Consider the following 24,137-nt stretch of genomic DNA (forward strand, 5'->3'; position numbering starts at 1 on the left):
GAAAGGATTTGTGTTCCTGGAAAACTGGTTTTAAATCATTTTTAAAAACGCAAATAAAAACCATCCTTTTCAGGCGCTGGGGAAGCCTGCAGCTTGATAGGAGGCTGCAGCCACGTTTTCTTCGGTACCGTCAAGAATTCTTCAGAGACTTAAAATCGCTTGACTGGCTTTTCTCAAAGCATGGTAAATGTGCTGGATGGGAGAGAAAACCCAGCATCAGGCTCTGGGCCAGATGAACACAGGCTCGATGGTAGATGCCCTTCAGGGGGTCTCTCAGACCCAGCTGAGCCTGCTCCTTTCCCAGCAATGCCGGAGTTCAGCCCAGCAGCAGGCCCCGATTCTGGGGACGAGGCTGGAGTCCCGAGCCAGCAGCTCCAGTTAGGAAATTAAAAAAAGAAAGAGAATCTCTTGCAGCCAGGCCCACGGTGAGAGACGAGTTAGGTCATGTCTCTTTCTTTTCAATCGGATATTAGTCCCGACCCTGATGTCACCTTCAAGCTATTAAGCGTCACCCTCAGAGGCTCACATTAGCTGCTCACAGACCTCTTATCAGGCTTGCTTCTGAGTCTTGCTGTTGTCAGTGGTTGGCCCTGGACACTATTTCTTTGTCCACTGCAGGTCAAAGGAAGCGGTTCTTTTAGATCTCAGGGCTCTGGGCAGGGAGTAGGGGAGTGAGTGACAGAGGATTTGGTCCTGTGGCCAGATCAGTTCCCTTGAGCTGCAGGAACAGGGTGGGTGTCTACTGTCCCCCTTTTGGGAAAGCGTATTGCCTGCCAGACTTGGTGGGCACTAAAGGTCTGGACTGCATCAAGCCAGCTGGTTTAACCAGCGGCTTGGCCAGAGAGTCTGCTATGTGGCCCATGTGCCCAGCAATGGGCACTTGTGAGCTGAGAAGCCAGTTGACACCACTAATTTAACAATTCATCCGTCCATCCATCCATTCATCCATCCAGCTAGCCAGTGAGCCCTCTGTCCATCCAGCCAGTCATATATATATAGGTGTCCATCACCTAGTCATATATCCATCCATGCCTGCATCCATCCATCCATCCGTGCCTGCATCCATCCATCCATCCATGCCTGCATCCATCCATCCATCCATCCCTGCATCCATCCATCCATCTTGTCCACTCATGCAGTATCTATTGAACATTTATTATGTTTCAGGCATCATGCTAGTAGGTGGGAACAAGTGATCAGAGAAACATAATTCGTTTGCTTTCCTCCAGCTTGGAATACAGACCACAAGTGAATACACAAACAACAAGGAAAAGAATTATAAATTGTGATAACAGCTATGAAGGTACACACATAAGGTGAGAAGACACAGATCAAAGGACAGGGGTGGCCAGAGATGATGGGGGCATCAGAAAAGGGCATGGATGTGAGATGTGTTTTGAAGTTATAGTCAGGGTTTCTAGCAAATGGAACTGAGAAGCCACATCCAGTGAGAGAAGGAATGTGAGAGAAGCCCAGTGCTATGGTGGCAAAGAGAGGACACCGTTTGCAATTGAGACCTTGGTAGTTGTATGGGATTAGTTGGCACAGGCCCCTCTGCCTGGCTGGGGAATATATAGCTCTTAGTGGGAAATATTTCTACTCAATATAAGGAAAGAAAGTCACCCACCATGGGCTTTCTTGTTTACTGGAGCTGTGGCACTTTGGGGTTCCAGACAGGAAAGAAGGGCTTCTTGCCTGATACGGGTTCTCCTCTTTGAATAGAAGAACTGTTAGGAATGCATCCATCACAGAGTTTGTCCCAGGCAGGTGGGTAGATTTCTGAAGCCCTGAGTCCTTCCAAGCTCTTTCATTTGGAAATGGATTCTTTTATCTTGCTTTCTTCCTTCTCCCTCTCTCCAAAGGGCAATCACGTACTTGCTTGTCCTTGATGCTCTCTGAAGGATGGAGAAACCCGTTACTGGAGAGTTACTCTTGGAGAATTCTTGGTTGTTTGGATTCCTACCAAGCCACCATCTCTGGTCACAGTCACTGGTTCCCATCAGGGAGTCGCCAGTGGGTGGCCTTGCTTCCCTCATATAGCTTTGCACTCGAGAAAAAAGCAGGTTTTTACCAACTTGAGGAGCAGTTGGTCCCAGATACTGTTCATCCAGCACTGGCCAATCAAATGCCAATACTGAAGAGTGGGAGGAGTCAGGGGTGTTCAAAAGAAACCAGAAAACTTGACTGATGTGTGTGGTTGTTGTTGTTCAGTCACCTAGTCGTTTTCGACCCTTCGTGATTCCATGGACTGTAGCACACCAGGCTTCCCTGTCCTTCCCTGCCTCCTGGAGTTTGCTCAAACTTATATCCATTGAGCCGATGATGCCATCCAACCATCTCATCCTTTGTTGCCCCCTTCTCCTCTTGCCTTCAATCTTTCCAAGCAGCAGAGTCTTTTTCAATGAGTTGGCTCTTCTCATCAGGTGGCCAAAGTATTGGAACTTCAGCTTCAGCATCAGTCCTTCCAGTGAATATTCTGATGTGTGTCTGCACATTTAATTTCATGATCAGACTCTCTTCAATGGATTTATTAACTATTATTAAAGAAATTAAAATTCTTATATCAAAAGAGATTTTCTTCTATTGACTTTAGAAATTGGATAATGTTGCTGCCTGATGTCAAGCATCAGCCTCCTGTTGAAAATTGGGCCATACTGTCCCATTAAAACTTCCTCTGTGTTCCTTTCAAGCTGTGCTGTTAAGTGCTAGTAGAATACCTAAGTCCTTATGGGGTCCGAGTCTGGGAGATCTTTCCAAACAGAAAGGAATGAGAAGTGGATATAGGCAAGAAACACACTGTATGTGCATGCATATGGAACAGTCAGTGGTTTGGTTGCTAGAGCATGGGTTCTGTGGCACGGGGTACGATGAGATTGTAGAGACATGCAGGGGCCAGAGCACAGGAACCCTGAAGGCATACAAAGGGTTTTGAATTTATTTTGTCGGTGATAGGAAGTCATTGATAGATTTTAAATCAGAGGTGACAAGGTTGAATTTCTGTGTGTGCAGTTCCTCTACATGTGAACTGAAATCAACAGGATCAGGTAATTGATTGGTTCTGGTTATTTTCAAGGATGTGTCCCAGGTATGTAGCATGAGTGAATGGGTAGGTTGTGGTGTTACCAACTAAAATACATGATTCAGAATGCAGGCAGAGGAGCCAGCCCAATCCAGAGAATAGAGGTTTCCCCTTCAGGTATTTTGAGTCTGAGGTACCTGTATGTGGCAAAGGGCAGTTGACAGCAGAATATGAAACATGAAGCTCCCAGAACAGGGTGGGGAATGTTGGTCTGGTGCCAGAATGCCAGGATGCAAATCTCAGTGTCATCAGTGGAGCGGTTGGTTTCCATGAGGTGGTGCCCCAGTGACAAATGACCCTCAAATCCCAGTGGCTTACAATAGCCAACTTTTATAACCTCACTGACAGAGATGAAGGTTATGGGCTGGCTTTGGTTTTGCTCTGTGTCTTTCTCATTCTGAACCCCCATCTCAGCCTCGAGCAGAAGGAAAATAGTGATGACAGAGCCACATGATGACTCTCAAACTTCTGCATCAATAGGGCACCCAGCAGGGAACATTCTATTGGCTGGAGCAGGTCACATGCACAAGTCTGAAGTCAATGGGGAGGGGCCATACACTGCTTCCACAAGAGTACAGCACATGGCAATGGTCAGGGAGATATATTCATCTACAGGAGAGGAAAAAAACATTTTGGACCCAAGCATATGATTATGGGGGCTTCCCTGGTGGCTCAGTTGGTAAAGAGTCTGCCTCCAATGCGGGAGACCCAGGTTCGATCCCTGGGCTGGGAAGATCCCCTGGAAAAGAAACGGCTACCCACTCCAATGTTCTGGCCTGGAGAATTCCATGGAATATACAGTGGTCCAGGGGGTTGCAGAGTCGAACATGACTGAGCCACGTTCACTTTCATATAATAATGGGCTTCCCTGGTGGCTCAGAGGGTAAAGAATCCACCTGCAATGTGGGAGACCTGGGTTCGATCTCTGGGTCGGGAAAATCTGCTGGAGGTGAGTATGGTAACCCACTCCAGTATTCTTGCCTGGAGAATCCCCAAGGACAGGAACCTGGTGGGTTACAGTCCACAGGGTTGTAAAAAGTCAGACACAACTGAGTGACTAAGCACAGCACACATATGATCTATGATGACCACTAATGGGCTGTAAACCTTGGGGGCCTTACTCAACTTCTCTGTTTTGCTTACCTTATCTGTAAGACAGGAATAGAAGTACAACCTCTCAGGATTATTAAGAGACTTACTAATTAATAATTTAATTTGTCCATGTAAAGCACTTAGAACAGTGCCCAAGTGACTTCCCTTATGGTCCAGTGGCTAAGACTCCGAGCTCCCAATGCAGGGGGCCTGGGTTTAATCCCTGATCGAGGAACTAAATCCCACATGCCACAGCTAAGATCTGGCACAGCCAAATAAATAAACAAATATTTAAAAAAGAGAGAAGGAGATAGAAAGAACAGTGTCTGACAGAGAGTAAATGCTGTATAAAGGTAGGTGGATGGAAGGAAGAGGGAAGGTGGGGTTACCGTTTAATGGGTAGCAGATTAGTTGGAAAGATGAAAAAGCTCTGGAGACAGTGGCAATGGTTGCACAACAGTGTGAAAGTACTTAATGCCACAGAACTGTACACCTGAAAATGGTTTAAAATTTATGTTGGGGGCATTTTACCACAATTTAAACAAACGTAGGTAAATGGGATCATCTGGGGAAGGTAAGAAGCGGGAGAAAAGGGCTGTGGATAGAAAGGGAAAAATCTTTAAACTAGGAATGCAGGCAAAAGCATTGAGAAAGGGAGATTAAGTCAGCATGGGAAACAGAGAAGGAACAATCTAGACAGACAAAAAAACCAAGAGAGAGGTTGATGTCCTCTGAAGCCACAGGAATTGAGTTAGCAGCGGGTATTGGAATGCCTGGGGTGTCTGCTTTGCTTGGCTTTGAACCTGAACCTTCCCTTTGGCACCTTGATTTCGGTGGGTCTGCTTTCTTCTGCCAGCTCCTGATGATGTCATTTCTGGTTACCGCCCACACAGGGGCCAAACAGCCTCAGAGCCAAATCCTGGCCAGGACTCTCCTCCGAGCTCCCTCCCTCCGCTCTGTCCAGCCAGGCCTATTTTGTCATTGCTGACATCTTGGTGAGACAAATCCCTTGTAATTAAAAAGACACAGAATTGCGGACACTTTTTCTCATGTCATTTTTATTACTGTTGGTGTATACTGTTGCACCCTGAAAAACAAAAACCTCCAAACGTTGAATTTAAAAATTAGGGATGATTAGTTTTATGGTCAAGTTTCCTTTATTAACAAAGGAGTTTACCTTTTGTTTACGGAACTTTGTCTATTTGATAAGCCACAGGTTAGGGAAACTGAAAGCTAAAATTTTTCAATGGGAAATGAAGACAATACAGTTGCAAGGAAGACAAGACTTTTTTAAAAAAAACATCCATTATATTTGCACCCCTACGTTTTAAAGAACCAAGGGATACTTTGGCTTAGAGGATTTCTGTTTTCTTGTTGTTTCTAGATCTTGTCTGGCTGATGATCACATGAGTATCAGAGGATTACATACAGACATGTGGTTCTTAGCTCTTCCAGGAAGAAAGACCTGGAAAATCTGCTCTTTGTTTTCTTTTTATTGATTTTATTTCTTGAAGAATTTTCTTACTAAGTGAATTGATCTTACACAGTTAACTTGATGTAATCTAAAGAAAATAGATGAAGTATACTTTAGAAAAAATTACACATGCTCTAACCAGCCATCTCACTTGGCAATCATTTTCCACAGAGTCTGTCCTTTCAAGATAGGGAGGTGGGTTTTTTGTTTTTTGTATTTTTTTTTACACATGAATGATTACATCTACATACAAGAACTCAAACTCTTGCCGACCTCCCTCTGCAACACCAGCTGGTGTTGGGGGACAGAGCACTGAGGCAGGCAGGGGCCTCTCTCAAGATGCCAAGGGCCAACAGTCCTGGGGTGGGGGTGGGCAGTCCCCACATAAATGTGGCAGCTCCTCCCATCATAACAGCATTTGTGGAATGCACACTTCGGAGGGCCTCAGATGCATTCCATGAAGAAAGTAGGATATTTTCTTGGTCCTTTTGCAGCCAGAGTTCTTTGAAAGCACAAGACCCTGCAGCTGGAGAAACCATTCCAGGGTCCCACATTTCTAGGCCCTCACCCAGTAAGCAGCCCTAGTATGTCTGCTCCATCCTCAGAACACAGGGACCCTCTCCAGCCCTCACTTCAATAATGTGAGCATCTGGATAGTTTTGCCATCCAGAAATTACAGATTTAAAAGGAATAACTGTTCCAGAGATTTGGGGTCCAGCTCAACAATCCCAGGTATGTCCCTGAATTGATTTTGAAGAAGCAGGTGCTGTCCTGGGTCCCTTCTCACCCACCTAGTCAAGCCAGCATGAAAGGCCTGTGTGGGGACCACAGAGACCCATACCAAGCTGCTTTCCTGACTGTCTGCTTCCAGCCAGTGCTCATGAACTTACCCACGGACCCAGCCAATTTGGATTCATGGATGGCTTCTGACTTGTAGCAGCTAAGTTTCTGCCTTCAGACTCCCTCACACTGATTTTCCCTGGGGTTTTGGGACAACTGAGATCCCCCAGAGCCTCGGAACAAAACCCAGAAAGGAGAGGTGGTCTAGGGTGTGTGTGTGTGTGTGTCTCCTTGCCTTTCTTTGGGGGCATCTGCTTTTGTGACTCACCAGCTGGTCTTAAGGCTCCTCTCCCATCAGGCCAGGTGTCCAGAACTGGAGGAGGTCTGGCCGGTGTGGGAGGAAGGTTGTGAGAAGGAGGCGTGGGTGGCAGCTTAGACCCAGAGAAACAGTGTCCCTGGAGATATTCTCCTAATTCACTTGGGTCAGATCTGGGCGCTGTATGATTGACTCCATGAGAATTGTGGGAGGCGAAGGCCCTGGGGAAGGGGATGCTGAAGACAGAGTAATGCTGGACAGAACTTTCTAGAAACTTCAAGGCTCCCAGGAACCCTAGGTAGCTTTCCATCCAGGAATCACTGTGAAGTGTGGAGAGGCTGCCCTGGGAAAGTGGGAGAAGGTTACGGTGGGATTGGGGTCGGGGTCATTGGTAGGGGGCTCAGTCCTCAGTCTTTTTTTTTTCTCCCTGGAGAATCTCACTCTGAACTTGGAGAGGCAGCAGAGTCCCCATCCTCGGGGTCCTGCCCGTGGGGGGAAATGGGCTGACCCCCCTTCACGCGCTTCCACTTCATCCTTCGGTTCTGGAACCACACTTTGACCTGATGAAGGAAGCAGAGGAGCCCGGTCACTTCAGGCCAGGTGTGACCACCTCACCAATACTGATGCTCAAGGTACCTGGGTTGCAGGTCCAGGGAGCCCAGCTCGAAACTCTGCTTGCCCCTCCCCATGCCTCCAAAGGCTCCAGGTATTGAGACCAAAGGGAAGACTCATCAATCTGCTCAAAGACCTGTCTTATGTCTCTAGATAAAGAAAACCTCCCAGACAGAACTGGTACTAAATGTCACTTTGCATTGGCCCCACCCCCTTCACAAGCCCCGCCCCTCTTATGTGGCCACCCCTCCCTCAAGCTTCTATTACCCAAGGATCTGGGAACACAGAATCACCAGCCTCTCCCTTAGGCACATTTGGAAAGCATTTTTCAGCTTAGGTAGCTCTGGTGCTGGCATTTTCTCATCTGAGCTTCAGTATTTACCTGCATGTAAACCTTTAGGGTGGGGTTATGACCCAGTTGGAGACCAGAGAGGTTAGAAGATGTGATCCAGAGGTCCCAGGGCTATGATGTGGTAGAAGCAAAATTTGAATCTAAGTCCTCTGATTCTAAATCCAGCACTCTGGCAGATCGCTTTCCCAACTGAAAGCTGCTATCAATTATTATTATATTTTACTCCACATCGGAGCATAAGCATGGGTGGAATGCTCTGAAGAAAAAGCCAAAACAAAGGGCAAGGAAGTTTTCCTCAGAGTGTGCCGAGGAACCAACTGCATGTCCAAATCACCTGGAGAACCTACTAGAAATGCAGATTCCCTCTATTACTCTATTACTGCACTATCACACTGTGGAACCCTGAAATCTGCATTTTAAACAAGGGCCTGGGTGATTCCACTGCACACTCACGTTTGGGGATAAGCAGAGCAGAGGTTTCAACCCTGGCTGCATGTGAGAATCACCTGGGGGACTTTTTATCTTTTTTTAAATATTTATTTATTTGACTGCACCAATCTTAGTTGCCTGTAGTTCCCTGACCAGAAATTGAACCCGGCCACCTGCATTGGGAGCAGAAGTCTTAACCATTGGACCACAAGGGAAGTCCCAACCTGGGGGACCTTTGAAGAATTCTGATGCCTGGACTCCACCCCAGACCAGTGAAAACAATCTTTAGGGGTGAGCTCCATACATCGGCCTTGTTAGAATCTCCGCAGGTGATTGTCAGGTACAACCAGAATGTCTGGATTGGGCGGAGGGAAGGGGGGCAGGATAAGAGAGCACAGGAAAGGGAGGATGGCCAGAACAGGAGGGGCTCCTCCATGCTGCACCTGCCGCTCGGAGAGGTCCAGGTTTACCGCGATCTCATATCTGCGGAGCCGGGTCAGGTAGTTGTGATGAGCAAACTCAGCCTCGAGCTCCCGCAGCTGCTCCTTGGTGAAGGCCGTCCGCTCCTTGCGGGCCTTGCTGGCGCCCTCTGGCTTTGCTCGATTCTCCTGGTTGTCTGGGGAGAGAGGACCCCAAACAGGAAGACATGAACCTCAGGGACCTTGGTTCCCTTTCTTTTGTCTTCAAGCAGAGGCGCAGCCTTTCCCTGTCCCTCTTATTTTAAAAGGATGCTGAGAAAGATCCCACCGTGTCCCTTTATCATTCCTTCTAATGTCTTAACCCTAAGAGAAATGGAAAGAATTTAGGATCCCAACCTCAAGTGCCCTGCCCCTCAAACAACTATTTTTGATTTCCAGAGCACAAGAAGCTGCCCTTGGCTGCTGAATGACCTCTACCACCTGCTGCTGCTGCTGCTGCTAAGTCACCTCAGTCGTGTCCGACTCTGTGTGACCCCACAGACGGAAGCCCACCAGGCTCCCCCGTCCCCGGGATTCTCCAGGCAAGAACACTGGAGTGGGTTGCCATTTCCTTCTCCAATGTGTGAAAGTGAAAAGTGAAAGTGAAGTCGCTCAGTCGTGTCCGACCCTTAGCGACCCCACGGACTGCAGCCTACCAGGCTCCTCCATCCATCTGAGCCACCCTCAACTTGACACTGGTAGTGGCTGTGAGCTTGTGGGGCAAGATGCTTTAAAACTGAGGTTCTCTGTCCTCCGGGAGATCAGCCCCATCTAGGAACTCATTATGAATGCAAATCCTTGGGTATCACCACACACACCTGCTGAATGAAAAACTCTGGGAGTGGGACCCAGTGATCTGTTTTAACAAGGCTTCTGATGATTCAGACACACAGTCAGGGTTACAAACCACTGCTCTAAGACCTGGCTTCTCAAAGGATGGTCTGGTGGCAGTAGCAGCAGAGCCTGGGCGCTGACCAGACTTGCAAGATCTCCTGCTGCCCACCTCCCATCCTCGGATCTACTGAGTCAGAATCTGCATTTTAGCACGATCCCCTTAGGAGTTAGGGCTTCTCTTGTGACTCAGATGGTAAAGACTGCCTGCAATTCGGGAGACCCAGGTTTGATCCCTGGATGGGGAAGATCCCCTGGAGAAGGTCATGGCAACCCACTCCAGTATTCTTGCCTGGAGAATGCCATGGACAGAAGAGCCTGGCAGGCCACGGTTCATGAGGTTGCAAAGAGTTGGGGACACGACTGAGGGACTAACTCTATCACTAACCTCAGGAGTTGTGTGCACATGTAAATTGAGAAGTGCTGCTTTAAGTTTCTTCCTGGCTTCCAAGGCCTACCCTAGCCCCTACCTTTGACACCAGGAGGGGCCCAGTCTGGAAAGTTCATTTATGAAGGAGGCTCTGAGTTAGACATAGCAGGGGCTTAATCGCAGCTGCTAACAGGGTTGCTGGGACCAAGCACTTTAGGTGTATCAGCCACTTAAATTCACAGTAATTCAGCCAGGTGAGTTCTAGGACTGAACCCATTTTACAGACCAGAGAAGTAAGCACAATGTTCTCTTGGCTGGAGTCCACTCAGGCAGTTTGACTCACACACTTTTCTAATGAAATACATGTAGGAGGGCTTTACAAACTGTAAAGTGCTGTATACATAGAAGGGACTGTATCGTGACCTCCCGGAGCAGGGTAAGAGACTGTGGTGGGTGGAGAGGCATAAAGGAAGGAGACCGACATACCCACACAATGAACTACCAACGCGTGCCACGAGGCCGGGAAAGGGCTCCAGGAAGCACGTTTTACGCAGGGCTCTAAAAATTATAAGTCTTTCAGCTCACTGTCCTTGTTTTACAGACTGGGAAGCTGGCCAAACCTCTAGATTGCCAATGGGGTCAGGATACAGAGCCCCCTCGTCCGCTCCGCGTTCCGTTGGGAACTTCAGCCTGCCGGTCCTTTCTAGCGCTTTCCACCCTGTCCCTTGTATTTTGGGTCGGCGAGTCCCGCTCCGGGAGCCCGGGAGAAGGGCGGGGAGAGGCGGCTCAGTCGCGGGGAGGCGCGCGGGACTGAGATGGGGGCGCCTCCCGCCCCCCCCCCCCCGGCGTGCCGGGAAGTGGAGAAGGCGAAGGGGGGCCGCCCCCGGGGGTCCCCCAGCCCCAATTCCTGGGCTCCCTGCAACCCTGCTGCCCCGCTGTCCGTGCCGAGTCCGGGTGGGCCGCCCACGGGGCGCGCCCGGGGGGCCGGGAAGGAAGGGGGCTGCCTGCCCGGACCTCTCCGGAAGCGGAGCGGGGGCTGGAGGGGAAGGACACGCGCCGCCCGGCCGGGGTCCCTCAGGAGTCCTTAGCCTTGGCCGTCGTGGCCCAGGGAGGGAGGGGCGGCCACGGTCACGCCGCGGAGGCGGGGCGAGGTCGCGAAGCCTGGCGCAGTTCCCATCCGCTCCTGCCTGGGGGCTCGGTGTTTCCCAGTCCTTTCCTTTCACAGCGGCGGGTGTGTCAAACCCAGAGGACTTGGGCCGAGGTTTGCATCCTGGATCTTCTTGCTGGAGCCTCTCAGGAAGTCGCTTAACCTCCCTGGGCTTAAGCCTCCTCATTCAGAAGTCTACCTCCCAGCGTTATTGGGAAGCCTGGACAAGATGCTGTAGGTGGAAAATGCTTTTAAAACTTCAAAGCGCTAAAATGAATATATAGTATTATGATTCTTCAGTTCCTTAAGATGCCATCTGCTGTCACTTCTTAAAGTCTTCCCTGTGCTAAGATGCTGTCCCGGCTTTAATCGTCCCCACATAAAACTGGAAGGAGTAGGCAGTATTATTATCCCTTTATCTTCCTCTGTGGATTTGTGTGATAATTTGATTAATAGCTTTCTCTCCCCAGAGATGTAACTGCTTTTCTCACTTGCTACTGAACCGGGCACATAGGAGGTACTTGCTAAATGTTTGCTAAATCCTTCTCAGTGTACAGAGGCGGAAGCAACCTCAGAGAGGCCTGGGAACTTGGCCGGGCAGCTTTGGGGCAGCGGAACTGAGATTTGAATCCAGATCCAGCTGACTAGAGCCGCGGCCATCATCAGCCCTGGGGTCAGGTTCTCCATCTTGTGTCTGGCTGGCTGGGGACAGCTCTGTGCATCTCCACCTCCAGGGCTCCCAGAAGCCTTGTCCTGGGTTGATGCTCACACCCCACCCTCCCCTTCTCCCAGGCCTGCTTAGGTGTGTATAGGTGCCCTAAGGACACCTCTCCCCCAGTTATACCCGTTCTACACACACAAACAGAGTCCTGCACATAATCCTTCCTAGAGAGAAGAGGGGAGATCAGGAGACGAGCCTTTGTAGCTGGTCTTGGACTGGTTGGGGGGCAACAACCAGGGTAACTCCTCCCTATCCACTCTCCTCTCTCATCTCTTAGTATCCTGAATTGGGCACTGGGGCCTCAGGATAAGCGGGGAACCCAGTGTCTGAACCCGTATGTGAACCTCAAGGCAACATTTGGCTAAACAGGGTGGCACCGGGAGGACCTTTGTCCCTCATCAACTTTCCACAGTCGTAAGAACCTTTTAGAAATGTTAGAAATGATAAAAGGGCCCGAAGTATATTAAGTGAGCTATCGCAACCGCTGTGATCAAAAGGCTGCTTCAAAGGTAAAATAAGATGGGAAATGTGTGTTAACACAGCACAGTGCGTGGCTTTTGACTGAGACTCCTTTGAAAGAACCATCTGAAGAGGTTCTCCTGGGGATGATGTTGGAGAGGTAGCACAGGCAGAGGTAAAACACGATGCTTCTCGGGGTACCATGTCTCGAGAACTGTGCGGAAGGACGCCTTTTCAACGTCTGGCCTTGTGACTGTTTTCCCTTCTCCCAGTACTTTTGCTTATCAGTACTCGAATCGGTGTCACTATTGCTTCCAGGCACAGTAACTAGAATTGATCTGCATGAAGATCCACATCCTCCTGGTCCTGATTCTTCCTCAGGGCCAAAGGGTGCCTCTTCCAAGACAGCAGAGGGAGGAGGCTGGTGTTCAGCAGGCTGCCTCTGTGTCTATGGAGGAGCCACGTGGCCCCACCCCATCCTCTGCACACCCTCAGAGGGAGCAGGGCCATGATGGAATGGTTCAGAGTGCCCAGAGAAATGCAAACAGGATGTGTGTGTGTGATATTGCGGTTTCCACCATGAGCTTTTACACCATCCAAGGTAAATTACTTCATAAATAGCTGTCACGTTTGGCAGGCCTTCTTAAAGTCAGCAGACAGCTTTATCGGGACTAGAGGGAGGCTCAGACAGACCTTGGGGAATGTGCCTTTTTTGGAGTCCTGTATTCCTACTCCCCAACTCTCACTGCTGTTTAACATAAATTTCTATCCAAGACCAGATAGATGGTCGCATGCCCCATGTTCAAATAGCATATTGCAGTTGACAGTTGGCAATGGGTTTCTTTCCCCCAGAGATAAACTTCTGTTGGGCTTTCCTCTGTACTACAGAATCATAGAATAGCAGACCTAGAAGGGGACTTAGAGATGATTTGACGTGGCCTTTTTACCTTACAGGTTAAGGTAAGAAACTTGCCTAAAGACATACAGCAAGTTAGTGGCAGAAGTGGGCTGAGAACCCAGATTTCCTTGAAAGGAAGCTATTTCCTTGCTATTAGGCTGCTTCCTATTAGATCCTCTTTAACTATTCTGTGAGGTAGGTAAGGTACACATTAGACCATAGAACAAATGAGGAAATTGAGACCCAGAGACTAAATGGCTTGCCCAAAGTCCCCCGAGACTTGTCCAGGCTAGGTCACCCTTGGCTGCGAGGACAATGAGTATGGAGATGTGGTTACTCCAAGGATGCAATCTGAATCTGGGTCCAGGTCGGCCTTCCAGGGACTTCCCTACGTGCTGCTGCTGCTAAGTCGCATCAGTCGTGTCTGACTCTGTGCAACCCCATGGACTATAGCCTACCAGGCTACTCCATCCATAGGATTTCCCAGGCAAGAGTACTGGAGTGGGGTGCCATTGCCTTCTCCGTCCCTACATGAGACCTTGGCAAATCCTCTGAAAATGGTGCCTATAGTTTCCTACAGACCAGACCTTTAAAGCGCTCATTAGCTGTGTGTTTTGGTTTTTTTTTTTTTAATTTGACTACAATGTGCAGCATGTGGGATCTTAGTTCCCTGACCAGGGATTGAACCCACGCCCCCTGCATTGGAAGCCTGGAGTCTTAACTACTGCACCACCGAGGAAATCCCCTGCTCATTAGTTTTGATACTTTCAGCTTCAGAGGGAGGAGTCAAAGCCCTCGAAATAGACAAGACCTGGATGGAACCGTTCCCCAGATGCGTTTGCATCCAGACCTCTCTGGCTTCCTAGGACTGGTCAGCTTCTCTCTCTGGGCCCTGCCCCATCTCAATGTCTAGACCCTTTTCCTCTCCCACGGGGGCCTGAGGAGACATGGTAGGGCTCCCAGATTCTTTGAGGAGCCCAGCAGCTGGCCTGGGGAAGTTAGGTTATGTTCTCTGGGATGGGAATGCCTAGGGCTAGAGTCGTGTTTGCTGAGAGTCCCAGGTGGTGGTGGTGGGGCAGGCAGTGAGGGGGGGCTCTGCTGAAGGAAAGTGGAATGGGCTGAGTAAAGAGCTGGGGTGTGGGGACCATGGAGGATTGCAGCAGGGAATTGGAGGGGGGAGGGGCAGTGGAAATAAGAGGTAGCTGCAGTGCGCTTCTGAGATGGTTGGGGAAGGCACAGGCAGCGCTGGGCTTTGTGTTGATAAGTTCCAGATGTCACCCTCAGCTGTCACCAAAGGAAGTGTAAGCTTCAGGCCCCAGGCCCCACTGCTCACACGGTTCCTTCATCATTGAATTCAAGGAAGATGGGAAAGTGTGAAATAGAAAAGACTGGAGTGGGGATGGGAGCTGGGAGAGGCCAGGGCAGTCTGATTCAGTGGGCAGAGTGGGCACTGAGGAAGCTGGCTCTAGGGGTCTCTAGGGGCCTCGAGTCTTGCCCCTCAGAGGTGGGTATGGATTTGCAATCACTGGGCGTGATACTCAAGAGTCAAGCTCATGGCCCAGGTGACACTTACTGAGGTTATCCATTGATTTTGTTATCACGTCCTTTCCTTCTTTGTCAAACACCCTGTTTCTCTAGGGACTCATTCCTAAAACAGTCTCCACTTTTTCTTCTCTGTTTGCGGGAAAAAGATAAGAATGCCAGGATTGGGACTTCCCTGGTGGTCTAGTGGTTAACACTTCACCTCCCAATGCAAGAGATGCAGGTTTGATCCCTGGTTGGGGCACTAGGGTCCCACATGCTTTGTGACCAAAAGACCAAAACATAAAACAGAAGCAATATTGTAACAAATTCAATTAAGACTTTAAATAATAGTCCACATTAAAAAAAAAAAACAATTTAAAAAAGAATGCAGGATCTCCTTGTGGCCAGAAGCAACCCTATAGGAGTGGAAAAGCTCTAGTGGCCAACAGACCCTGAACCCCCGGCTAGGGAAGCTCTGAGGGTCTGCCAAAGGGATTTACAACTGGAGCATTTGTGCCACTGCTAGAATCTTGTCCCTGTTTCCTCTGTTTATGGGCTGAATCGTGTCCCCTCTATCAATTAATATGTTGACATTCTAACCCTCAGTACCTCTGAATGCGACTGTTTTGAGATAGGGTCTTTCAAGAGGTGATGAAGTTAAAACGAGGCTGTTAAGTACTTTCACAGAAGTACTTTCTGTACTTTAAGTACAGAGTACGACAGTACTTTAAATACTTTCACTCAGTCGTATCCGACTCTTTGCAACCCCATGTTCTATGCAGTCCATGGGGTTCTCCAGGCCAGAACACTGGAGTGGGTAGCCGTTCTCGTCTCCAGGAAGGCTGTTAGCGTGAGCCCTAATCCAGTCTGACTTGTGTCTTCATAAGAAGAGATGAGGACACAGAGAATGACCACGCACAGAAGAATGACCAAGTGAGGACACGACAAGATGGTGGCCATTTGCCAGCCAAAGAGAGGGGCCGCAGGAGAAACCGAACCTGCAACATCTTGATCTTTGACTTCCAGTTTCCAGAACTGTGGGAAAATAAATGTCTGTTGTTTAAGCTACCCAGTCTATGGTATCTGTTATGGCAGCCCAAGCAAGCAAGATGCCCCCCACCTAACTCCCTACAGCTGTGCTTACCACTGAGGAGAGAGAGGGAACAAGGCCATGATGGGTACAAAGCTGATGCAAGACCACAGGGACCTCTCTGCAAATTAGAAAAAGGTATGCTTTCCTCTAGACTGGCGAGCACAGCCACTTGTTCAGGCGGCAGTTGGGCCCTCTAACTGCCCAGCCAGGACCCCGACTAAGTGCCTGACCATGGTGGGTCCCCTTTCCTGCTCAGCCATAGCAGCTCCCCTTACTGGACCCAACCCCAGTGCCCTGTAGGGGATTTCTGTGAGTCAGCCCAACCTGCATGTGGATGTTTACATATCTTTCTGACCCCAGCACTCACCCTGACCCTGCACTGGTTTTATGATTGAAATCTGGCTTTCTGCACACTTTTTCATGAGTGAGACTATAAAAGTCCTGATGCATTTCACAGAAGCACAGCACACATGGTGAAAACCCCATGCCAGGCAGTGGAGCCACTCTCAGAAAGTGAGAAAATGAAGGAGTGAATGCCAGATTACAGTAGAGGCTATTGGCCAGACACACAGCTTCTGTGTACAAATGTTACAGTAGGTGCTAGTGATACTGCACAGGTGAATCAGATAGCATTCCAGCCGTCTAGACACTTCCGTCTTAAGGAAAAGGCCGCTGTATGCATCTATAACTCTGGATATAAGCCAACTGTGGTTTGATGCTAAAATGGAGTTGTCAACAGGGCATGCTCCACGTGTGTGGAGAGAGAGGTCACAAAAGGATTCTTGGACACTCAACAAACCAGGAAGAGAAGGAAATTACCTCAACATAATAAAGGCCATATATGAAAAGCCTGTAGTTAATATCATATGCAGTGGTGAAAAACTAAAACAGTTTTCTCTAACATCAGGAACTAGGCAAGGATGCCCATTCTTACTATTTCCATCTAGTATAATGCTGGAAGTCCTAGCCAGAGCAATCAGACAAGAAAAAGAAGTTAAGAGACATCTAAGTCAGAAAGGAAGAAGTAAAATGATCTCTCTTTGTACATAGTACAATCTTGTATATGGAAAACCCCAAAGATTCCACGAAAGCTTTTTAGAAATAATACATTCATCAAGGTTGCAGGATACAGAATCAACATGCACAACTCAGTTGTGTTTCTATACATGAACAATAAACAATTTAAAAGGGAAATTAAGAAAATAATCCCATTTACAATACCATCAAAAAGAATAAAATACTTAGGAATAAACTAAGGAGGCAAAAGACTTGTACAATGAAAAGTATAAAACATCGCTAAAAGAAATTAAAGACACAAATGAACAGAAAGACATCTTGTGTTCATGGATTTTGAAAGGCAATATTGTTAAAATGTCCATACTACGCAAAGTGATCTACAAGCTCAATGCAATCCCTACAAAAATCCCAATGGCATTTTTTTTTTTGCAAAAATAGAAAAAATCATCCTAAAATTCATAGGAAATCTCAAAGAACCCTGAATAGCCAAAACAATCTTGAGAAAGAAAAACAAAGCTGGAGGCTTCCTGTTTCCTGATTTTAAAACACATTACAAAGTGACAGTAATCAAAACAGTGTGATACCAGCATAAGAGCAGACACATACATCAATGGAACAGAATAGAGAGCCCAGAAGTAAGCCTTCGCATAAATGATCAAATGATCTTCAACAAAGGTGCCAAGGCTACACAATGGGGAAGGAGCAATCTTAAACAAACGGTGCTGGGAAAACAGGATCTCCACAGGCAAAAAGATAAAGTTGGATCTTTTCTGTACACCACACATAAAAATTAACTCAAAATACATTAAAGGCCTAAAACTAGAAAACTCCTAGAAGAAAACATGGAGAGAATGGATTTGGTAATGATTTCTTGGATATGACACCAAAAGTATGTGACCATACAAAAGCATTCCATAGGGAAAACAGTATAGTGGTTCCTCAGAAGATTAAAATAGTTACCATATGATCTAACAGTTCTACCTCTGGGTATATATCCAAAAGAATTCACAGCAGGATCTTAAAGAGATTTGCACATCCTTGTCCATTGCAGAATCATTCATAATAATCAAGAGGTGGAAGCAACCCGAGTGTCCATTACAGATGAATGAATAAAGAAAATGTGCATATACACACAGCAGAATATTATTCAGCCTTAAAAAAATAAATAAATTCTGTCATATGCTACAACACAGATAAGGCTTGAGGACATTGGGCTAAGTAAACTAAACCTATCATGAAAAGACAGATACTGCTTGATTCCACATATATGAGGTATCTAATATAATCAAATTCTTAGAAACAGAAAGTAGAATGCTGGTTGCCAGGACCTGGAGTGGGGGTGGTGCGGGGAAGAGAGTAAAAGGAACTGTTTTTCAATGGATGTAGAATTTCATTGTATAAGATGAAAAAGTTCTAGAGATCGGTTGCACAGTTATATATATATATATAGTTAAGGCTACTGAACAGCACACTTAAAAGTGGTTATGATGGTCAAGCTTACATGATGTGTTTTTGATCATAATAAAGAAAAAACAGATTTCAAATATCAGATGTCTGATGGTAAGAGACCTCAGGAGAGCTCCTTTATGAAGTTGCAAACTGTATTTATAAAATCAGCGGCAGGTTCTAGTGATACTGTAATTTGAAACTTCTAAACTGTAACTTTCACTGAAATGACGCCATGGACAAGTGGAATCATGAAGGAAGGATGGAAGGAGTGAAGGATCCTTGGAGCAGATGGCTTTCAAGCTGGATGTTAAAATAAGGCAGAAGGGTGTGGGAAGAGAAGGGTGTTTGAGGCAAGGGGAAGCAGGAGAAGCACTGAACAAATTGGGGTGGTGGGGAGAAAAAGCAGGGTGCCTTTTCAAGGCAACTCAATTGGCTTGGTGGCTTGTTGAGTAGAGATAGAAGTGGGAAGGGTAGGCTGAAGATGGAAATCGGGTGGGAAAGAGGCCACTTTATGGAGGGTTTTTCAACCTCAGGGGAAATTGAGAGTGTGCGTAGCTGGGCAGGGGCAGGGCAGGTGGACATCATATCTTACAGGGGAGAAAACAGGGAAGGAGGAGCTCTGGGAGGCACACATGTCAGAGCTTCAGGAGTATGGGGTGGAGGACAAAGCAAGTCTGATGAAGACAGAATGACTATGTGAGAGCATCAGCCGGCAGCGGGGATCCCAGGCACGGAGGCCCTCCCAGGCGGCCGATCAGATTCACCTGTTGCCGCCGGGCTGATCACACGCGACCTTCCCTTGAACCCCGTCAGGAAATCACCGTGAAATCCTTCATTCCCATAAATTAAAGACGACCATGGTAGCCATGACAGATTGGGGGGCAAACAGGAGTGGCAGCTGTCCTTGCCAGCAGGGGTCTTTAACGCTCCCTGGCCCCCTGGAGTGGGAGTGGTTAGGACAAGTTAACATCACAGGCAACTCCTAAATCAGCTTTGTGCTGTGAACCAACAGAAAGTTTCAGAGTGGGGTCCAGGGAGCCCCGCTTTCCTGACCATTTCCTTGAGCAAATCAGCTCCACTTCCAGTGATGGCAAGTGATGGGAAAGCAGCTGGGACTGGCAGAGCTTTGAAGGAGACCGGGGAGCAGAGAATGTTCCTTTCGAAACGAACTTTCAGTAACTTTCTGTTACCGGATCCTTCCTGGCCAGGCCAGCCAGCATGGGACACGTTTACCAGGCACGACTCACTCCCTCCTCCAGCTTCTCTGGTGGATCTCTGAGCTTCAGGCTCCTAATTGATGGCAACTGGATTTCAGGACCGACAATGATTTTGAGAAGTTTCCACATTTTATACCCCAGGCTCAGGAATTTCTGAGACAGCATATTTGAAATGTTCAGTTCCACTGTCACCCCAAACAAAGGGCTATTTGTCAGATTCTATGTTCTGGAGACTAGTTCTGTAAAGACGGGCCTGATACCATTCACGGCCACTATTTATTGGGCCAGGCACAGGGTTCATCTCACAGATCACAGCATTTAACCTTCGCAGGGACTCTATGTGGAGGGTGGTACTGTTATAGTCCCATTTTACAGCTGGGGAGACAGAGGCTCCAAGAAACTAAGGACTTTCCCAACGTCAAGCAGTGGGAAGTGGCACTGCCAACCCACAACCTGTCTGCCTGATTGTGAAGCCTGATGGAAAACACACTTCTGATCAGTGCTGGTTAACCTTCCGGAGATAGCCTAGCAGGGGCCGGAGTGAGACACACACATTGAGTACAACATGCAAGGGGTGCCAAAAACCATAGTAATGAAGAGAAAGAATACTTTAACGCAATGTTTAAAAAAAATCAAAATTCTTACAAAGAGTCCATGATGAACAGGATGTCAAAGTTTAAAATAGACAGTCCAACCAGTGGATCAGGATTGATAGGGTGGGTGGGGGTTCTTTGTTTTGTTTTTCAATATTTATTCTGGCTGTGCTAGGTCTTAGTTGGGACATGCAGGATCCAGTTCGCTGACCAGAGATCGAACCCCAGTCCCTTGCTTTGGGAGTGTGGAGTCTTAGCACTGGACCACCAGGGAGGTCCCAGGGTGGTGATTCTATGTGGATTTGTCTCTTGTGATCTGAATTCCAGACTCCTGGAGTTAGTTGTGAGCCCTGCCCATCGCTTTTCTTTGGGTTCTTTACAAAGCTGATCTTTTCTGCCTCTTTAATTAAATCCCAAAGGACGATGCAAGCCACTGGGGGATAAAGATTTCCATGCTGACCGCAGAGTGTCTGGAACCCCAGAGAATGAATGAGAGTCAGCTAGCTGTGCCCTGCCTTGTGTGACTGCTGCTTCTGAGAGGACCTTGAGGGAGAGCTCAGGGCCCCTCCTGGGTGGGAACCTCTCCTGACCAGAAGTTGACCCTATGAGGAGGGTGCCCTGGGGTGTCCAGCTGCTTGGCACGTGAGATGCACCATCCAAGGGCCACTCATCAAAAGGAAAGATGGTGCATTTGGGTCCTGCTGAAACATGGAATGACCTTGTCTAAGCCTGGCCCTTGGCTTTGTCCATACCTTCCCAGTACCCTTGGCTCACAGCTCCCTGGAAAGTGGTTGGATGCAGCCGAGGTGGGTGTAGGCAGAGATGGAGGAGTTACAGTGGCAGGCACTGTAGAGGGGCGAGCTCTTCAACTAGGCGCAGAGCCAAGGAGCTGAGAGTTCCTTGGAGAGGAGAAGCAGAAAGTGTCCCATTCTCGGCAAATCTCCAGCCAGGCCTAGGAATAATTCAGGGTTTAACCCACTGAGAATTTAAAAGCCCTTCTATTCATAGCATCCAAGAGGGCTACGTTTTGTTTTGCTTTGTTTTTAAATCAAATAAATTATTATTTTATTTATTGGTCTGGAAGCATGGCACCTGGGATCTTAGTTCCCTGACCAGGTATTGAATGCTTGCCCCCTGCAGGGGAAGCACAGGGTCTTAACCACCGGGGACTGTGGTTTTATCATCCACTGTGAGCACACTGAGGGGCTTCTTCAAGCACGGAGACCAGATATTTCAAAATGAGGATTGTGTTTGAGATCTACTGAAGGGTGTGGGATTTGGGGTCTGAAGTCTGGGGTTTGAGCTTTCTTCTAGGGTGACCAACTGTCCTGGGGACACTGGACTTTCAATGCTAAAACCAGGAAAGCGCTGGGTACATTGGGATGAGTGGGTCACTCTCTTTCAACTCCATGTTAGCAGCGCTCCTCTCAAGCTTTTCAGTCTCTTCTTTTCCATGCGTAAAGAATCGAGGCATGAGAAGACCTGATGGGGCAAACTCGAACCTGTGCGACTCAGAACTATCGTGTTTCTTACAGCACCTTGAACCCCCTCAGTCATAGCACATCCACTGCCAGTGGCATCTGCTGGCCTCCCCTCCCTCTCAGTTTGAGCTGTATGGGGGCGAGAACACCTTATTCATCCCTGCAGCCCCGGGGCCTCTGCCAAAACTTGGCAAACAGAAGATGCTCGGGAAATCTGGGCTACTTTGAAAGCGCTTTGTAAACTAAAGCAGAGACTGTTCTCTTTGGCTGGTCTTCTCATTTGCTGCCTACCCCCCATTAGCCCCATGAAAACTCTTCTGCAGGTTCAGACAGATAAATGGACCCTAAGGGCAGCCGTTATGAGCACATAGTCGGGCAGTGGGTGCAGGAGGCAAGGGCACTGTCTTATTCTGGTCGAGATAGAGACGGGGAACGAGACAAAAGGTGAATGGGTGGTGAGAGAAGCTGGGAGGTCCCATGGGGAGACGAGGAAACGACAGTCCCCACCACCAGGAGGAGATGGACATTAACTGGGGTCCGAACAAGCATGTCGGCTCCATCCTCTGGCCTCTGATACTCCACCAGCGCTTACCCTCTGCTGCCTGCCTCTCTGACTCTCCCCAAGATTGGTGACTCCTCAGGAGGGTTCCTCTGAGGAGTGGCCTTTGGGAGATCACCCAGACCTCAGCAGGCTGTGCTGCCCCTTGGCCTATGCACACAGCCCAGCAGGGCAGCGCATTCCTCGTGGGCAGTCTGCCCCAAACCTTAGCGTTTGCCTCTCGCATCCCTGCCCTATGTCTGCTTTGCTGCCTCTAGACTCCCAGAGACACAGAGTCCTGGTTCTGTTTGACTGCTCAAGGTCCCAGCCTTGGTCCTAGCCCTCTAAGCCTTGGGGAGTAAGCTAACTTTCCTGGGGAGTAAGCCCTGGGGCTCTCGGGGTCATTTGGAACCGGCTGGGGCATACTGGGGAGAACTGTGACCCAGACGCAGTCCAGTTCAGAAAAGCCCCCTCTAGCCTTTGCCAACCTGTGCCCGGAGGCTCCATCCCACCGGCCCACCAAATCTTTGTGGATCCTGTTTCATTCTCTTTCCAGCACATCCTTCCTGGGACCCAGGAGAGGTGAGGGCACAGACATAGCCCCATCACCAGAGACTCCTAGAATTCTGAGCAGAAATACCCCCGAAGGTAACTGTTTTAAGTCTCCTGCCTTTGGGGAGGTTAGATCATATTATTCCCCCATTCACATCAGGCTACCGAGGCTCAGAGAGGGCAAGCAACTTCCTCAAGGTCACACAGTAAAGGAACAGTCAGCTGTTCCTTGGCCACTTACCTGAATTCTCCTTTTTCCGTCTGGTTGACTTCTTCTCCGTCTCGTTGGCAGTGCTCCCAAGGACCTCATAGTCCTCGCCTGGGCCTCCCGTGGTGTCCACCAGGCCTGGGCTGCTGGCCCCTATCTCCTTGGAGGCCCCCGCGGGGCCTGGGTTGAGCCTACGCCGGGCCTCCGAGACAGGGAAGTGCCAGTCGGGGGGCTGTGGGAAGGCAGGGTGCTGCTCAGTGAAGCCTCGATCCTCCCGGGGCAGGCTGTGTGGGGTGGCCGCCAGGCAGGAGGCCGAGAAGTCAGGGTATGCAGCTGTCGCTGTCGCTGGGAAGTCTGGTTTCTGGTGGAAGGAGAATGGGGTGGGCGGGTAGTGGGGGAGCCCTGAGGCCCCAGTGCCTTCCGAGTGGGGGTTTCGAAGGCAGCCCCAGACGGGGGCTGGGGGGTGGGGACCCCTCATGCAGCTGCTGGCCGCTGGATCCATCTGCTGTCTGCTGCCCGCCTCAATCCTTTCAAAGGTTGGATTCTTACACTTTTTATATTCAAATTGTTAAAAATGCAACCAAAAAAAAATTTTTTTTTTTAACAGGAGGGCAAAAGTGTTCAATAGAAAATTTGCCCCAGGAACCAAAACAAAAACCAAAACGAAAGTTGCTCCTCAGAGTACGCACACGTGTGGGTGGCCACACATACGTGTGCCCGCACCTATGTTGGATTTGGCTCCTGGCTTCCTGTTCCCCCTGACCCACCAGCCTGCCTAGTGGGGTCCCCTATACGTGTATTTGTCGCCGATGACACTAAACATTTTCACTGTCCCAGCCCAGACGCACCGGCTGACGAGGGCTTGTCCTGGAGCCCGCAGCAAATGCCTGCAAAGAGCTGGTCCAGGGCTGCTGAGACACACTTTTAAATCCTGCGGTGGGGAGAGAGTGACAAATTTCTGAAGTGAAATGTGAGAGAGGAGAGGGAGGGGTTAACCAGCACACACACGATCCCCTCCAACCAAAACCCGAGCAGGCAACTATTAATCATCAGAAACCTTATATGCACATCTAATGCGATTTGCAGATGGAGTCTTTTAAAGAAACATTGTCTGTAATTTTTTTTTTAAGGAAAGAGAGCAGCACACACACGCTTTCTTTAATGTGCCTCCTATAACACTATGAAGTTATTTTATTGCACTGTTAACAAAATTCCCCAAGTCTTGGATTTGAAAAAAGCCTTAAGTCAGATCCAGAAACCATCAAGTGCCAAATTCCAGGGAGTGAAGCGGGGAATAAGTGCAAGAGACAAGTTTGCTGATTGCATTTGATTTAAAGGCCCTTCTACTGCTGCTTGCAAAAAGGAAGGTGGATTAAAAGCAATCTTT

General features: G+C 48.6%; 1 protein-coding gene and 1 long non-coding RNA gene across 2 annotated transcripts in view; one reads left to right on the forward strand and one right to left on the reverse strand.

The window, feature by feature from the left end:
• Positions 1 to 15,573, forward strand: part of LOC148774753 (uncharacterized) — a 33,423-nt gene extending 17,850 nt beyond the window's left edge. The window contains exon 3 of the long non-coding RNA XR_016035546.1: positions 15,385 to 15,573. This is a non-coding gene — a long non-coding RNA (uncharacterized LOC148774753). The remainder of the gene's footprint in view (positions 1 to 15,384) is intronic.
• Positions 7,035 to 23,709, reverse strand: MEOX1 (mesenchyme homeobox 1). Its single transcript, XM_055407981.2, has 3 exons — positions 22,784 to 23,709; positions 8,578 to 8,750; positions 7,035 to 7,301 (listed from the first exon to the last, which is right to left on the reverse strand). The coding sequence occupies exons 1-3, from the start codon at positions 23,250 to 23,252 to the stop codon at positions 7,179 to 7,181; spliced, it is 765 nt and encodes a 254-aa protein (XP_055263956.1). The 5' UTR covers positions 23,253 to 23,709; the 3' UTR covers positions 7,035 to 7,178.
• Positions 23,710 to 24,137: the final 428 nt, after the last annotated feature.

Source organism: Moschus berezovskii, chromosome 20 (assembly GCF_049115385.1).
Source record: "Moschus berezovskii isolate FMDL1 chromosome 20, NW_MosBer_1.0, whole genome shotgun sequence".
Classification (NCBI taxonomy): domain Eukaryota; kingdom Metazoa; phylum Chordata; class Mammalia; order Artiodactyla; family Moschidae; genus Moschus; species Moschus berezovskii.